Source organism: Callorhinchus milii, unplaced genomic scaffold, assembly GCF_018977255.1.
Source record: "Callorhinchus milii isolate IMCB2004 unplaced genomic scaffold, IMCB_Cmil_1.0 Scaffold2, whole genome shotgun sequence".
In the NCBI taxonomy this organism is placed as follows: Eukaryota; Metazoa; Chordata; class Chondrichthyes; order Chimaeriformes; family Callorhinchidae; genus Callorhinchus; species Callorhinchus milii.
Window position 1 is genome coordinate 24,740,731 of NW_024704743.1, and position 18,528 is coordinate 24,759,258.

General features: G+C 40.9%; 1 protein-coding gene across 1 annotated transcript; it reads right to left on the bottom strand.

Moving 5' to 3' along the window:
- Positions 1-754: 754 nt before the first annotated feature.
- Positions 755-15,996, bottom strand: LOC103176328 (collagen alpha-6(VI) chain-like). Its single transcript, XM_042346158.1, has 10 exons — positions 15,921-15,996; positions 13,355-13,968; positions 12,491-12,518; positions 10,645-11,256; positions 8,986-9,546; positions 4,504-5,064; positions 2,733-3,308; positions 1,966-2,532; positions 831-1,213; positions 755-775 (listed from the first exon to the last, which is right to left on the bottom strand). Exons 1-10 carry the CDS (start codon positions 15,994-15,996, stop codon positions 755-757), a joined length of 3,999 nt encoding a protein of 1,332 aa, XP_042202092.1.
- Positions 15,997-18,528: the final 2,532 nt, after the last annotated feature.

The following is an 18,528-nucleotide window of genomic DNA, read 5'->3' on the forward strand; positions in this document are numbered from 1 at the left end:
GAGTTAGAACCAATGTTCCAAAGATCTGTAATAGGAACCCTGATAAATTATATACAATTGGTTTCCTATCCTTTTGTCACTATGTCAGAAGAAGCTTGATATTGTTGCTGTTGAATGGTTCGCCTACATTGCACCTCTTGGACTATTGTTAGTTTGTGTAAACACGTTATGATTAAACACTGCTGGAGTGTAATAACGATATTAATAATAATAATAATCCTTGCATTTGATATAGCGCTTTTCATGTCGGGAGGACGTCCCAAAGCGCTTCACAGAATATACTGTAAAGTGAATTGACTGTATATTTGTGGGCGAACGCGGCAGCCAATTGCGCACAGCAATGTCCCACAAACAGTCGTGGATTGAAAATGACCAAGTTATTATTGTTTTTGGTTTTTGGAGGGATTATTATTAGGCTCTGTGTGGAGTAAGGAAACTTGCCCAAGGTTTCACCCTGCCTGGAATTGAACTCAGGTCTCTCACTTGCAAAGCGAGTGCTCTAACCACTGAGCTACAGGACTACAGTAATCAGCAACAGTGTAAAAATAACATTGTAAGAAATAACATTAATAATAATTCTGATTTGGCAGAAAGAAAACATCATTACCTGCTGGTGGTTCCTTTGAATCTCCTTGTTTAGTTATATTTTTTATTGTAGAAACCACATCTTGTGATGGCTGATACACAATGTTAAAGTCAATAGTTTTGAATATAGATGGTGGGTATGAAAAGTGCCGAGTTATGAACAACTGATCTAAATCTGATTTCCCAACACCTATGGAAATAATTTTCACACCAACTTTGTTCAAAGATTCAAAAGGTGTTTTCACATCATCTTCTGATGGTGTGGCAGAAATGACCACTGCAATCTGAGGAACACCTTCATCCTTTCGACTTCCAGCAGATGGTATAAAGTAGTTTGAGCGAAGGTAATCAATAGCATGTCCTGTTTTTAGTCCTGCTCCACCTCTATAGGTAAACTTCTTCCTTACGTAATTCAGCACCTGGCCCTTTGTGACAAATTGATTCAAGAAGAACTCATTGTGCACGTCCCTGTTATACTGAGCAAGTCCGATTCTGTATTTATCCGCTCCAATATTCAGCTGGCTAATAGTTTGTGTAAGAAAAAGCTGTATCTGTTGAAACCCTATTTTTCCTATGTTCTGAGATCCTTCGACCAGAAATACAACATCAGCAAAAAGCTCAGAAGGACCTGTCAATTTTAAATAATAAGAGTTAATTTTTAATTCTTAAGCTTTTAAATAGTCAGTAAGACTTACAAGTGACTAATCGTTATTGCCCAACTAATAACATAATTATCTATATCAGATATGACAGAGTCATTTCAATGAAAAGCAAACAGAAGGATTAAGAAATGTTGGCCACTTTGAAATATAGATTGAATTTCCATACATGCACATACCAGGATTTGTAAGACAAAAATACTTTGTAGAATATTATTTTCACATTTTTATCAGTGAAAACCTAATTTTTACATAAATATTACAGCACAGAGGTGGCCATTCAGCCCATCGAGCTTATACTAGTTTGGGCTCCTCCATTGAAGCTATAAACTTCAATCCCAATTCCTTGTTCTTTCCCCATACAACAACAACAACTTGCATTTATATAGCACCCTTCATGCGGAGTAGCAACCCACAGTGCTTGACAGTGGCAGAGTCTGATCACAAGCCAGGGAGAGGGAGGGGGGAAGAGGTGACCGTAAGCACGGTTAAGAAGCAGCAATGATTGTCTGGGTTCAAAGTAAAAAGAAAAACTGCACATTAAGTTAGCTTTAGGGTCTAATATATGACAATTTCAAACAGGCTTCTTAATAAGTAAGGAAATGTTCCTTACTAAATAATGATTTTAGAACTTGCTGCAGAATGATAGTCAAATTATTGTACAGAAACAGACCATTTCAGTCATTTAGAAAGCTTTAACACTCAGACGAAGTCAACATACCCAATGTAGGAGTTCTACATAAATTATGGACAATCCTTCTTTTAATGTTATCTAAGTCAGCATAATTCTCGATACTAAATTTTCTGTCTGCTCCTCCAGCGATTTGTATCAGTTCACTATCAAATGCTCTTCCAACTCCAATGGCAAAAACATTGATCTGTTGTTGCCTCAAACCGTTTGCTGGGGCAACGACACTGTCTTGTGATTGTCCATCTGTGATCACAAGAAGGTACTGGGGTACTCCTTCGTTCTTTCGACTCCCTTGAGTTGGTTCAAAGAAACTCTTCACAAATGTTAGGGCCTTTCCAGTGTTAGTTCCTCCTTCTAGCTGGCTCATTTTGTCAATACTATCATGAAGTGTACTTTGGCCAATAGATCTACTCAGGTAACTTTCTGCCTTTTGTTTTGTGCTGTACTGGCCCAATGCGAATTGGAATTTTCTTTCACCAATGTCAAACATTTTTGTGAAGTCTTTCAAGAATTTCTTCATAAGTTGGAAGTCACTTTTTGCGATACTTGACGATCCGTCGATTAGAAAAACAATATCTGCTTTGTCAAGCTCACATTCTGTGGGAGATAAAACACAAAATTACAATACTTTGGTTTTAAAAATTCTTTGTCAACAAAATGTCCATTTTTTGAAAAACAAAGAGCAGAACAATTTGTACCAAATGATATGTACCAAAAATCATTAAATGCTTTGAAGATACCATGATTTTATCTCAAATGGACTAAAGTATACCACTTAGGTTTTATAAATTGCTCACCTGGTTTAGAACCAACGCAGAGTATTTTAGAAATATTCTTTGATAAATATTTCAAGGCTTCAAAATCCTGAACCTTAAAGAACTTCTCTCGTGAACCTCCAATCTCTAGAAGTTCATCTTCATTGGCACCAGCTACACCAACAGCATAGATATCAACACCGCTGCTTCTGATGGCTTTAGCTTCAGCTAGTAAGTCTGATTTGTCTGTAGCTTCCCCATCAGTTATGACTACTAAGAACTGTGGAACCCCTTGTTGTTTTCGACCTCCTCCTACTGGATCTAATAGACTGGTTGCATGTTTGAGGGCCATTGCTGTGTAAGTCGATCCTCCTGCCTGTTGTATTCCATAAATTGCATCACCGACCTCAGTTTTTGTTGTGTATTCATCAAGCTTGAATATTGTTTGGGGTCGGTCACCATAGATAACGGCTCCGAACTGCACTTTGTCCACTGCAACATCAGAGCTGTTCACCACTGCTGCCATGAAGTGCTTCATGCTGTCAAACTGAGCAGGGCCTATACTACCTGACCCATCTACAACAAAAACGATGTCTGCAACTTCTGCTTTCTGGCAATCTGTGAAGGGTAATATGCAAACAATGAATTAGACAACGCTCAAATGTCAACTGGTTGTTTTAAGCATTTTACACTATCCTGACACAATGGGAATAATTCTCTTCTGACCAACACATTTTTCAACCTCAGTGAGCAAGCTTGCCCATTTCTTTGCTTATTGGGCGCAGGCAATGTCCCACATACAGACAATTTTATTTGGGGCATTGCTGTCCAGGACACTGGGAGATACTCCCTACTCTTTTCCAATCATCCTGTGCGATATTTTACATTGATCTGAACAGATGGGAACGTGAATTTTAATGTCTCATTTGAAGAACGACCCAATGCAACACCCCCCCAGCACTGTTTTGGACTAGAATGAGTTCAAGTCCCGACATGGCACTTAAATCCACAACTTTCTGACTCAGAAGCAAGAGCGTTACCAACTGAACCAGGTTGACAACAATAAACTGCATTTATATAGCACCTTTCACATTGGGAGGAAATCCCAAGGCACTGGACCGGTAAGGGTTTGCACCTGAGCTGGGGGTTGGATTTGGCGGGGATAGAAATTTCCATTTGTCTGCCTGGAGTGATACACACTGCTTACCTAATACCAGAGTGTATAATGGAACCTGGTTATGACATGATGGTTGGGATCCATAAAATCTCAACCTGTCTTGTTCATGATCAATGGGATCACTTGTCAGTGCTTCCACATGCACTGTGCACGGATGCACTTGGCCTTCTTGCTTCCCAAGTGCCAGCTGGCTCCCATGGTACAAAAAAAAATGCTGTCGTCAGCCAACCACCAACATTACTTTCTGCATGCTGTGCATGCTGGCAATCTGATGCCCTGAAAGTCAGTCCTTCTTTAATACAGGAGATGGATGGCATGCAGGAAACAAATGGGACTTTATTTGGATTTTTTCATGATAATGTGTCAGGGTCCATATCCCAAACCAAGCCTGGGTTATGTACTATATATTGTACTATTTGAGATGCAGATGAGCCAGATCCAAGACTTGGGGAAGGAACCCAGAGGATGCGTGAGGTGACTGCTGTCTAATTGAAAGTGGTTGGCAAAATGCCTCATTGCTTTTCAGGAATACTGTTTGATTATGAACATAGTCTTCAGGTGGATTGCCAGTGTATAATGTTGCATTTAATATGCACTCTCTTGATTTTAAAACCAATATGGAAAAATGTAGCTTACCTTCCCAGGGACTGCAAATCTCCCATAAAATTTGCTTCTGTATTTCTGTTAGAGCATCAAAGTTTTCAATGTAATGCACTTTAGTCGGGGATCCTCCAATCTCTAAAAGCTGAGTCATATTGGCATTGAAGATACCGATGGCAAAAATAGTGATTCCTTTATCTCTTAAAGCTTTGGCAGGTGTAAGGACCTCATCCTGTGCCTCTCCATCTGTAATCACTATGAGGTACTGTGCAATATTAGGTCGACCTCCTCTTGATCCATGAAAGTAATCTGCAGTAAATGTCAGTGCTTGACCTGTTTCAGTTCCTCCTCCCAACTGTTGCATGCTATCCAATTCATGCTGTAGGTCAGGTTTCGCAGAATGCCTATTAAGCTCGAAAACCAGAGTTGGTGCAGATGAAAACTGTATTGCACCAATCTGAACTTTATCTGATCCAATGTTGACTTTCTTTACAAAAGAGGCCATGAAAGCTTTCATTTTCATAAAGTCTTCAGAGTTTATGCTTCCTGATCCATCAATTAGAAAGATGATATCAGCCTTGTTCAGATCACTGCAGGCTAAAAGAAAAGAAATATTCACATGTTAGATTTTCAAGAAGTTCATCTGTACTCCGATCCTGTAATTGCATTTTTGTAAAAGAAAGAGGGCAGAGAGAAGGGAGAGAGAGGGAGAGAGAGCGAGACTGTGTGAGACTGTGTGAGAGATGGGGAGAATGTGTGAGAGAGAGGGAGTGAGAGAGGGGGAGAGAAAGAAACAGAAAGAGTGCGTGAGAGAGTCGAGGGAGAGAGTGATTGAAAGAGTTCGAGAGTGTGTGTGAGAGAGAGAAGTGAGAATGATAGAGAGAGAGAGGAGAGAGTGAAAAAATAAAATCAAAGAGCAGAGAGAGAAGTGAGGGCAGTGTTTCATGGTTCACGATCAGGACAGATGATTAGAGTCTCCCATGGTCGCTGTGGGGGGCAGAAAGCTCCCTTTCCCCAGTGAAAAACCTCTCCACGTCCTTTAATCACCCCCACCACCACATCCTACCTCTGTGACCTCTTGACATGGCCATTCCCTTTGCCCAGCAAACGCCAGCTTGCTTCATGTCTCCCCACATCCCATCTGCCCCACCATTGGACATCCCTGCCCCGCCACCCAGTTCCCGTCCCCTGTCTGGATTTCCATTCCTGGAGGCCCTCCAACTCCCTGCTCTTCCCCTCTTTCGAAGCACATCAAAACCTAACTCTCTGACCACTCTTTTGGTTATCTTTTCCCCTCCTCATCCCACCTCTCTATCAGCTCCCATCCCTAGCTCAGGTTCCAAGCCAGCAATGCCGAGGACTTTGAGATATCCTTCCAATATGAAAAAGATGCTGTGTAAATGTAATTATGTTTTTGGAAGGAAAACACAAAATATTGTTTTGGAAGGAAAACACAAAACAGAGTATCCGGTCTGCGGCAGCCAAAAGGGTGGACCACCGTGATAGGTGATTATATGATTTATATAGATAAGAACATAAAAAATAGGATCAGGAGTAGGTCATTCGGCCCCTCGAGCCTGCCCCGCCATTTAATAAGATCATGGCTGATCTACTAACCGAATTCCATTTACCCGCCCTATCCCCATATCCCTTAATCCCTTTAGTTTTTAAAAATCTATCAATCTCAGTCTTGAATATGTTCAATGACTGAGCATCCACAGTCTTCTGGGGTAGAGAATTCCATAAATTCATTACTCTCTGAGTGAAGAAATGTTTTGTCAACTTAGTCCTGAGACTATGACCCCTGGTTTTAGATTCTCCAACCAGGGGAAACAGTCTCACACTATCTGCCCTGTCAAGACCCTTAAGAATCTTATATGTTTCTATAAGATCACCTCTAATTCTTCTATATTCTAAAGAATATAGGCCTAGTCTACTCAGAATATAGGCTTAATCTACTCAGACTTATGCGAGTTTTACTGTAGTGTGAGATAGCTCAGTGTATCTCTGTGAAAGCCCAACTGGAGTCTCAGTCACAGAATCAAATTCCAATTGTAAGGAGCATTCAAGCCTGATTTCTCTGCATGGTGCGCTTCACCAGTTTTACCTTTACTCAGAGATGAGAGTGCTACTCTTTCAGCCAACTGATATAAAAAAAACACAGTGACAATCTTCCTTTGAAAAGAGAGGAAGAACATTATAGCTTTCAAAAAGAATCCAAAGATTGTTATTTCAACACACTTTGGATTGTGTGTTAAAAAGTGACGTGCAGAGAGAAATTCCACCTAGGTCTCATTTTCAATTTATGTAGTATTTCAATATCAGAATTTAGCAGATTCTTAAACACAGCCTTATTTTGAAGCCAGTTTTCTGCACTTTGTTTTAAAAAGAACTCCAGATAACTGGTTCCAAAGAATTCAACAGTTTGACAAATTCTGGTCACTCTAAACCACTACGTACACAGACTATCTGTGACACACTTGCCTTTCCCAGGTGGAATTTCTCCTCACTTGTTTCTTTTACAAGCGTGAGGGACCTGGATTCCTCTTTAAATGTTAATTTCCTTTCCAAATCCTTGGTATTACAAGTATAGTAATGAATCCAGTTTTCTTCTTTATGACCAAAAGAAAGCATCAGATCAGAATCAGTTCTGGAATAGCTTATCAATCACAAGCCTGGAGGAAATGTAACATTTTAGCGTGTCCAGAAATTGCCGAATTGTTGAATTCATTCAACTTTGAAAAAAACTTCCAGAAGAAATGGTTTCAAAATTAATAATAATAATAATCCTTGCATTTGATATAGCGCTTTTCACATCTTCCAGATGTCTCAAAGCGCTTCACAAAATATGCTGTCAAGTGAATTGACCGTATATTTGTGGGTGAAACGCGGCAGTCAATTGCACACAGCAGTGTCACACAGACAGTGGTGGATTGAAAATGACCAATTTATTATTGTTTTTTTTTGGAGGTATTGTTATCAGGTGTGTGGAGTAAAAAAACTTGCCCAAGGATTCACCCTGCCTGCAATTGAACCCAGGTGTCTTGCTTGTAAGGCGAGTGCTCTAACCACTGGGCTACAATTTCTTAAATAATGTCTTAAAATTAAGACAGTATTTAAGAAATTGAAAAACTCTGGGCACTGTGAAAGGTTAAGCAAATAGAGTAAATCTAGAGCAGTTATAATTTGTGTAAATGGACAAAAATTCTGTTGAGTACTTCATTCAACACTCCCCTCAGACCTGCACCAACCCAGAGCACCTGCTAACAATGTTACCCTTAAATCTTTTCTATTTGTCAATGTGTCACTAACTGGAGTGTACAAATCTAAGTGAATGGATTTGAACATGAATATGAGGATCTTGAAGTTGATCTGTTCAGTGATGGGAAACCAGTGGAGTCAGTCCAGAACTGGTGAGATGTTGGTACGGAGTTTGGTCCGGATCAGTATGCACATACACACTCTCTCTCTCCCTTTTCCCTCAATAATAATAATAATCTTTGCATTTGATATAGTGACTTATCCATAGACTGCAGATCATCCAGAACTCTACAGCCGATGTACTCTCCCATACCAGGCTCCGTGACACTATCACCCCCATTCTCGCCTGACTTCCGATCACACAGAGGATACAGTTCAAGATCCTGGTCCTCACCTTCAGAGCACTCTATGGCCTTGCTCCCTGCTACCTCTGCGACCTCCTAACCCCCTACCTTCCTGCTCGCTCCCTCCACTCAGGGGGCTCCAGCCTGCTTCACATCCCCCACCTCACTCGCCCCACTATTGGTGGGCAATCGGTAAGGAGACACACTTGCCTTTCCCTCATCTCCAGAGGGACTCCATGACACACTGCAGCCACAGGCAGTATTACCACTCCCCGTAACTCCATCCCCTCACCCCTGGCTGTTGTGCATGATGACGTTGATGTTATGCCCCGGGTAGGGAGAGCATGGAGAGCATTGGGGTGCACACATGCTGTGTTCAGTTTGAGGCAAACGCAGGAAACAAAAGTTTGGCCCGAAAGCAGCCAGTGTTGTTGTGGCATTATAAGTTACGCAGTGATTAATATGACTAGTGCATATAAATTGAAGTAAATTTAATTGGAAATTGACTGGGATTTGGGCGGATGTACAACTTAGGCAATTATATGATTTATACCCATCAAACTTATACGAGTTTTACTGGATAACTCCCGACACACAGGGTCTCAGATCTTGCATCCCAGAGCGCTGAATACCAGAGCATACAGGGCAAATGGGCAGAGGCAAACAGTGGGATGTCTCAAGGCTCTGTAGGATACCCTTACAGTTTTTGCATGTGTTAAAGATCTGGATTTGTGTTAACTTGGGGAGCTTTCTCATGGGGTGTTCTTGCACAAGGTGAAGACAAAAGCATAAACAGGAAAAATCTAGTGAAGAATCACCCACAAATAAATATTAAACATCCGAAGTTTGTAAAAATCTGAGTTTCAAAGTTCAACTCATACTGAATACTTAGAGAAGTTTGTTAGCCTCTTACCTGCTTTTGAACAGATGTCCCGCAGAAGATTGTCTCCCATACTTGTCAATGTATCAAAGTTATGAGTGTAAAATACTTTTTCAGGACCATCTCCAATCACCAATAGTTCAGGCTCGTTAGCCTTACCCACACCTACAGCATACATAACAATTCCCTCTTGTCTTAATTGTTCAGCAGGCGCCATTACATTATCCTGAGACTTTCCATCTGTAACGGTGATCAGAAAACGCTGTACTCTAACTCCGCGACTTCTTTCTGCCTCTCTGAAGTGAGTTTTCATGAAGCTGAGGGCTTGGCCAGTATTAGTGCTGCCTCTGATTTGACCAATCTTTTGAATTGCTAACTCTACCTCTGAGTTACTGGTATATTGAGTAATGTTAAATTCTGTTTGCGGTTTTGAAGCATATTGGGCAACACCAATCCGAACCTTGTCTGGACCAACACTGAAGCCTCTCACTACCCTCATCATAAACGTTTTAATGAGTCTGAAGTTTTCAGGTTTTATGCTCCCTGATCCATCGACCAGGAAAAAAATATCGGCTTCTTCAGTTTTAACACAACCTGAAAAACAGTGATGAAGCTTCTGTTAGCAAAAAACAAAAGTATGTTTAAAGCTCAATAATCACAAGGTAAGTACATTATTATCTTTCCAACAGCAATCTTCTATCAGACCAGTGGAGTTAACACAAAGCACATTAGCACCCATAAGAGTTCTTTGTCTTTTTAGTCTCTCTGCTACTACCATATTATATGGTAGTATCAGGGAGGCTGAAAAGGCTTTATTTCATTTCTGTATTATATAAAGCCTTATTTCTGACTTGGAGAGAAAGAGGGTGTTGCCAATGTGGCGAATGATCAGGAATGTTAATTCAGTGAAGCATACCAAAGCTTGATCTGGCTGGGTAAGCAAGTGTGTTAAAATGGGAAAGAATTTTCATAATAATGATTGTTAATTTGTGTAAACACGTTATGATTAAACACTGCTGGAGTGTAATAACGATATTAATAATAATAATAATCCTTGCATTTGATATAGCGCTTTTCATGTCGGGAGGACGTCCCAAAGCACTTCACAGAAGACACTGTAAAGTGAATTGACTGTAAATTTGTGGGCGAACGCGGCAGCCAATTGCGCACAACAATGTCCCACAAACAGTCGTAGATTGAAAATGACCAATTTATTATTGTTTTTGGAGGGATTATTATTAGGCGTGTGGAGTAAGGAAACTTGCCCAAGGTTTCGCCCTGCCTGGAATTGAACTCAGGTCTCTCGCTTGCAAAGCAAGTGCTCTAACCACTGAGCTACAGGACTCCAATATTATCAAGCAAGGTAACTATTTATGTGGTTCAATGCTGGACCACAATCCCACACAGCCAGAGTATATCTGTACACAGGAAGCCCATTTTCACAAATGTGCTTTGGTAGATGACAAGCTCAATAATCACTGGGTGAGTACATTATTTTTTCTCCAAAGGCATTTTTTCTGTCAGATCAGTGGAGTCACCACAAGCTGCAAATAAAAACGTGATAAGTCTTATTATTTCTAAATAAAGATTTTAGAGGACACAGTAGATTTAAATCTTCCATCTCCTCTCCTGAAAAATACAAGTATATAACGAATAATTATTCTGTTCAAATAATAAATTGCCATTCCTCACCTTGATGAAGCAGCTCTATCTGTTCAGTTACTATGGATGTCTGTTTAACGAGCTCAAAGCAAATCTTCTTCAGGATGTTGGTCCCATGTTTTTGTAACAATTCAAACTTAGGTAGGTTTGTCATATAATTTTCAAAAGGATGTGAAGCAATACTTTGGAGTTCACTTTTGCTGGTGCCTATTGCAAAAACAGTAACACCAGCTTGTCGAAGAGCAGCCGCAGGGTAAGTCACATCATCCTGAGACTTTCCTTCAGTGATCACCACCGCAATTTGTGGAACTCCTTGATCTGCCCGACCACCAGCAATTGAAACAAAGCTATTCTGTGTTGTATAGTCAATCGCAGCTCCAGTAAGAGACTCTCCTTTCCTGTAAGGTATGCTTTTCAAGCGCTGGAGCATATCAGTCTTGTTTAGAGGTGTATCAAGATAAAACACTGGCATTGTGATCGTACTATACAGAGACAAACCCACTCTCACTCGGTCCATCTCAATGTCAAATGCACTGATAACATTGGACAGAAACTCTCGGATCAGCTGAAAGTTGGTTTCTCCGAGGCTACCCGATCCATCCACCAGGAAAATGATATCAGCCACTGAGTAAGCCTGGCACACTAAAAAAAAGACATTATAAATCCATGGTAAGTACATGACAATATGTCTTCAAGTACAATGCTTCCTGAAACAAAATAACTTGGTGGTGTTCAATGAAGAAATAGAAAGAGAAAAGTATCAGATTTTAGCCCTCAACAACAGATAAACACTGAAAAAATAATCTAAAAATATGCCAGGCACTAGGAAAAAACCACCAACTTGATAGTTTACATCAATGTTACTTTAAATTGCTTTTAAATTGGGAACACTGCGTATTTTACCACCCAGATCTCGTTTCATGTTTTCAGGGAGGATGGAGCAAGGTGGAGGGATTCCTGTATGTATAGAAAAGGAATTTTCTTAAAAATCTGAATTTGGCATTTTTTGTCACACCCTATACAGAGAGTGGCAAAGGATTGTGTAAAGTAAAATATTACATATTCAACACACTTTCCAATAGCCACATTTTTTCATAGCACTAGAGGGCAAATGCATTTCTGATTCTGTCGTTTCACTAATATTTGGTGAAGAGTTTAGTCATGGCAATCCCACAGTTGGGGAGGATTCACCAAATCAAAAGTTTGATCAGTCCCAACAATGTGAGGTTAGAGCCTGACTGGAGTCCCATATTGTAGAGTCCAAAGAGACGATAATAAAGACCAATGCCTTTGTATTTCTTTACACCATCACAGGCAGTTACATATTATACTACTACTACTAATAATAATAATAATAATCTGTGCATTTCATATAGTATCTTAACACTTTGTTGAGACGTCTCAAAGTGCTTCACAGAATATATAGATTGACTGTATTTATTTTTGTGGGCAATATGTGGCAGCTAATTGCACACAATAGTGTGCGACAAACAGTCAAGGATTGAGTGACCAAATTATTATTATTTTTTTGGAGGAATTATTACTCCCCGGAAAGCGATCTGCTAATCAACTAACAATTGGATTCCTACTTACTGCTGGGTGAACAGAGAATTAGTATCATAAAAGGCACAAAGATCAGGGAGCTTTCCGGGGAGTAATAATTCCTCCAAAAAAATAATAATAATTTGGTCACTCAATCCTTGACTGTATGTTTTACATCCAATACACAAAAACATAAACGATAAACATGAATTCGGGCCTTTCACTATCATAAAAGTTTGTCATTTGCCTTTTAGACAGCAAAGAAGATTGGCTAGCTACATCAACACTGTTGCTACAAGAGCAGAGGCTAGGTACTCTGTGAAGAGTCACTCACCTTCCAACTCCTCAATTGCTCTCCAAATCTACAAGGGTCAAGTCAGAAAATGGAATACTCACCACTTGCCTTAATGGGTACAGCTAAAACAACACTTGAGAAGATCAACATCAACCAGGAAAAAGAGGTTCACTTTATTGGCACCGCAGCCTCTCAAGTCAAAATTCACTCTTACACTCACTGACGGACTGTGGCTACAGTGTATACTACCCATAGAATGCGCCTTGAGACGTCCTCCCGACCTGAAAGATGCTACACAAATGTAATTGTGCATTGTATTGTAGTGCACGACAGCAACTCACCAACATGTCTTCAACAGCACTTCTCAGCCACAAAACCTTCAACATCCAGGATGTCATGGGTGGGTGAGATCATGGGGATGACATCACTCCTAAGTTCTCCTTCAAGTCACTCCTGACTTGGATGTATAATCATTATTCTTTCATCTTTGCTGAGTCAAAATTCTGGATCTGGTAATTCCCTATCCATCAGCACTGTGGGAGTGGCGTCGCCACAAGAGCTTTCGCCAGTTAATAGAGAAGATTCACCACGACCTTCTCAGGGCAACCAGGAAAGAACAATTACATGCTGACTTTCCCAGTGTTTCCCACATGTAAAAAGCTCCCGAGGTGATGTGATCCAATGTCTAACAAAGGAAGCATATTTCTAAGGTTTGCTTACAATTTGGTGAAACGTTTTACATTATTATGATTTTTACACCACTCGAATAGGGACATCCAAATGGGAAACATGAGTGAAAATTGGCTGTCTAACTTTAATTGTTTTGTGATTTGAGTAATAGCATGTAGATAATACACTGTGAACAATTTAAAGGTGGAAGAGAAAAAAGGAACTTGGCATTACCTGCTGGTCTTTGGAACTCTTTACGTATTGTCGATTTCTTGTCATATTTTTAATGACGCCTATTACATCAGCAGATATGAGTTTGCTATTGCTAAGTGAAGGGTACTGGAGAACAAATGGTGCCTTTGGAAGAAAGGCTATCTTTTCCTGCTCCCTCAAGTCTGAGGTCCGCACACCGATTGAGAGAACCTTGATACCGTCGTTTTTCAAGGCTGTGGCAGCTAAGCTCACATCATCCTCTGACGGTGCAGAAGTGATTATTACTGCAAGCTGAGGAACACCTTCATCTTTTCGGCTTCCGGCGGACGGCGTGAAAAAGGTTTTGTGGAGAAAATCGAGACCGCGGCCTGTTCTTAGACCCATGCCATTCTTAAATTTGTAATTCTTCTTCAGAAAATTCACAACATTATTCTTGTTTTGAAATTTATTCAGTAAGAACTCAGTTCGGGCGTCACCATTGTACTGAGCCAATCCAATCCTGTATCTGTTTTCTCCGATTTCCAGCTTGCTGATAATTTTTAGAAGGACTGTTCGTGCAAGCAAATATTCTGAACGTCCCAACTTTGAAGATCCATCAACCAGGAACACAACATCACCAACATGTTCATCAGGAGCTGTTAAATTATAACAATAAAAAGTCAATACAACAATCTGCATTTACATAGCTCCATTCACATTCAAGAGCATCTCAGAGCGTTACAGAAAAGATGAACATTCTATAATATCTTTTTAAGTGTACTGACAGTTCTAAATAAAAGAAAATTGCTGTTTCAAAATGCTTCAGAGTATTTACTGTAAAGTCACTGTATTTTTTTTAGGTAAATGTGGCAGCCATTTTGCACACAGCAATGTCTCACAAAAAGCCATGTCAAATTTTATTTGGGGGTTATTTAGTGAGGACACGGGAAGAAACTCCCTTCTCTTTTCGACACCCCCCCCCCCCCCCGTCTAGCCAGACTAATGAGTAAAGCTCTGATATGGCGAGCCAGAATTTCCGGCTATCAAGTTTAATTACAATGCCTTTACCGGCATTGTAATTCTTTGATTCCTGCAAGCAGAAGGAATAAGTTGTCTTCTACACATGGGATTCAAACATTCTGAGTCAAAGTTGACATCCCTGGTTGCTGTGAAGACTAGCAAGGACAGAGAGTGCAGCGTTGGGGCACTGGGAGAGTTGGGCCAGCAAGAATCTACAAGTGGAATTAAAAACTAAAAAAAACATTTTGGTTTCATGACTGGGCCAACTTGGTTGCAATTCCAGATACCAGTAAACCAGGGGGTTTACTGTAAATTGGGGGGAAAAAAAAGAAACGTTACACAGTGTTCTGTGCAAGATTAAAAGGTTGATTTTTTTAAATTTGAAACAGTCTCAAAACTCTCAAATAAAGAATGTGAGATGTAAACCAGATTTCACATTCAGCAGTCTGAGATTTGACCCAATTAATAGCACAATTGTCTCTGGCAATATTTGTTCAAACTCCCAAGTTACTTTGTCAAGGCTGATGCCCATTACAATACTGGAGAGCACTGCATTGGAGGAGGTGCCGTCTCTCGGATTAGATTGTGAATTGCGATTCTGTCCGCCTGGTCAGGTATGCAATAATGATCCCATAGCAGTAGCAGAAAAGAAAATGGGGCCTTCAGATAAATTAATCATGCAGTTCATGTGTTACCATTTGAGGAGAGAGAAACTATTATCTGTCTCAGATCAGCTAGCTTGACTTCATCACTAGAAATGTGAGGATTGAATATTCTGGAAGTTTCCTTGTTAACCTGGGAGACGAAGACATTTTTAACTTTCCTGAGGTGATGAATGGATCTGGTAAATTTCTGGTAGACTACAGATGGCTTTTCTCATTCCATGCTTTTATTCTGCTCTAATGACTTGTCATCTCTCTGCTCCTGAGACACCTACATTGAACCTCATGCATCCATCCTCAGTCTTCTCCTTATCTACATGCTTTCTCTTGTCAACAGACATGGTGTCAGCATCCACAAATAGCAATGACACCCAACCCGCACCTCTCTGCCTGCACCCTCAATTCCAGAACCACTGCTGTACTGACTAATTGCCTGGTCTGGATGAGCTTTAATTTCTGTCAGCAAGAGCTCATCCACATTTCCACAGCTTGTATCCTCTCTCACACAAGGCTCTTTGTCATCACCCCATCCCTGCTGGGCTCTATTGAACTCTGTACCCCAGGGGATCACAAGAGTTTCGCAATACATTCTCTAGCAGGCTTGATGCCTTGGCGACTGCCAAACCAGCCCTGTGTTCTCCAGCGATTGGCAAGCGGGTTTGTCGTCTGTTACACCCCTTCACTCAGAAGGAGGGACATTAAGCTCTGCACATCTTACTGAAGCTTACAGATAGCTACCCCTCATTGATTAAAATAACCCACACACAGGTACAAACAGTTCAAATTAAGACCATTTTAAAACAGCAGCTTACATTTATAACAACACCCCTTACGCAGAATAGCGTGCCGGAACCTTTAAAACCTTTCCATGTAGACGGGTCATTAATACAGCAAGAAAAAACAGTAATGTAAATAAAGTTAATTACCTTTTTGTTGGGAGTTGACCACAAATGCACTTGCTGTCAGAAGGAATAAAGCCACTGTTACTCTCCACATTTCCATGGTGGTGAGAGCTCAATCAACCTCCTACCAAAAAGGGGGAAATCTATTTTACATCACAAATCACAATGTGCCTCAACACTTTCACATTATAACTTGTATTGTGATAAACGCAAGATTTGGGATTGATTAATTGTTCAGCTATCACTATTTGAAAGAATCATGTGAGTGTTGTCCTGACTGAGGGATGTCAGCTTTATAATGGTAGAAATCTCAAAAGCACGTTGTCAAAGACACAATATTCAGAGGCAAACAAATTGTCCTGTGGACAAGGTTGACTCCTAATCATTCTGAATCCATTATTCTCTATTTAAATTTGGCAGTGTGCTTCAGTGCTTCAAACATGTTCTGGATAATCAACGTCTCCTTGTGGAGGAATTGATTATCCAGAAGAGGACGTAATTTTGTAATTACAAATGTAATTTGGTTGTTGTTGTCAGAACATAAGAACATAAAAATGAAAGACTAAGGTGCATCCAGTCTGCTTTTCATCATTCTGGCAGTCGGATGCACAATGTATCCCAAGACATTATTTTCTAAAAGATATCTATCCAATCTAATTTGCTTTGGAAAGAAGAAGAAGAACAACAACATGCACTTATATAGCACCCTCCACGCAGGGCAGTGTCTCAGAGCGCTTAACAATGGTGGAGCCCAAGGCCGAGCCAGGGGGAGGGGGAAGGTGACCAAAGGCCTGGTCAAAAAGGAAAGTCTTCAGACATGACCTGAAAATGGGGAAGGAGGGGGCCAGGGGAAGGGGTTGAGGGAGGGAGTTCCAACATTTTTGGGGATAGTGGCTGAAGGCACGGCCTCCGATGGTGGAGCAGAAGGTTCGGGGGACACAGAGGAGGCCGGACCCAGTAGAGCGGAGGCAGCGGGTACTGCTGTGGGGAAAGAGGAGGTTAGGGAGATGGGGGGGTTCCAAGGAATGGTGGGATTTAAATACTAGAGTGAGGATTTTGAAGTCGATCAGCTCTGTGACAGGGAGCCAGTGGAGTTTGCCAAGGACTGGAGTAAATAGGGTACAAAGTTTGGTGCAGGTGAAAATGCGGGCAGCGGAGTATTGAATGAGCTGGATAGTGGAGGAGGGGAGACCGGCAAGGAGGGCCAGTTTCCCATCCTCCACTATTCACAATAACAACTTGCATTTATATAGCGCCCTTCATGCGGGGTGGCGTTCTGGAGTGATTGACAGTTGCAGAGTCTGACCCCGAGCCAGGGGGCAAGGGAGTGGAGAGGTGACTGTAAGCTTGATCCAAAAGGAAGGTCTTTAGGTGGAATTTGAAAGTGGAGAGGATGGGGTCAAGGTGGAGGGATTGAGGGAGAAAGTTCCAGAGTTTCGAGGCACAGTGGCTGAAGGCACGGCCACCAAAGGTCAAGCAAAGGAGATGAGGGGATAAACAGGAGCGTACTCCCTATGGAGCTTCCACCATCTCCCTAGGGAACCTGTTCCATACACTTACTACTCACTCACTGTTGTAGTGCTTCTGCAGATTTACTGTGAACTTGCAGTATCGCAGGCCATGTTCTCTAGGTTCTATCATTATGGACAATGGTGTGGTAGTTTAGTAGTTTGTGTCTCTGCCTTTCATGTGGAGATTGAGGTTCAATTTCCCGATGGAAAAAGGCAACACTTAATACATATTACATGAGGCCAAATTTATATTAGAATAATTGCATTCCTCTTTAACTGTTAGTTTAATTTCTAAAAATGGTGTACGTGTGTGTGTCGGGAGAAAGGTTGGCCATGGTGAGCACAAATTTCAGCTCTCCTCGGTCAATCTTGGGAAAACAAAGTAACATAGGGCCCAGTTTAGGGTCTAAAAATTAAAATTCCTCACCTCAGGGTCAAACAAAATGGGAGCTTCAAGACCTTGAGGAATAAATCACTTACCTGGAGAGGGATGCATCACTTGGTAGCATTTGTAGAACACGAACCTACACCTTATCTCATCTGCTAACAATTCAGAGATTGTAATTGGTTTATCCACAATAGGAATAATCTTTCAGTATTTATCCTCTCAGCCCTTTACAGAATTTTGAACAACTCTATTAGATGTCTTCTTAGCCTTCTATTAGATGTCCAAAATGAAATATGTTTGGGTGTCTATTTCCTAACAGAGCATTTGTTGTTGTGCCAATAAATGCTGCACCAATTAGCTCTAAATAATAATAATAATAATAATAATCCTTGCATTTGATATAGCGCTTTTCACGTCGGGAGGACGTCCCAAAGCGCTTCACAGAATATACTGTAAAGTGAATTGACTGTATATTTGTGGGCGAACGCGGCAGCCAATTGCGCACAGCAATGTCCCACAAACAGTCGTAGATTGGAAATGACCAATTTATTATTGTTTTGGGTTTTTTGGAGGGATTTTTATTAGGCGTGTGGAGTAAGGAAACTTGCCCAAGGTTTCGCCCTGCCTGGAATTGAACCCAGGTGTCTTGCTTGCAAAGCAAGTGCTCTAACCACTGAGCTACAGGACTCCACAATACTCACTCACTGTTGATAAATTGATAATGTATGTCAAT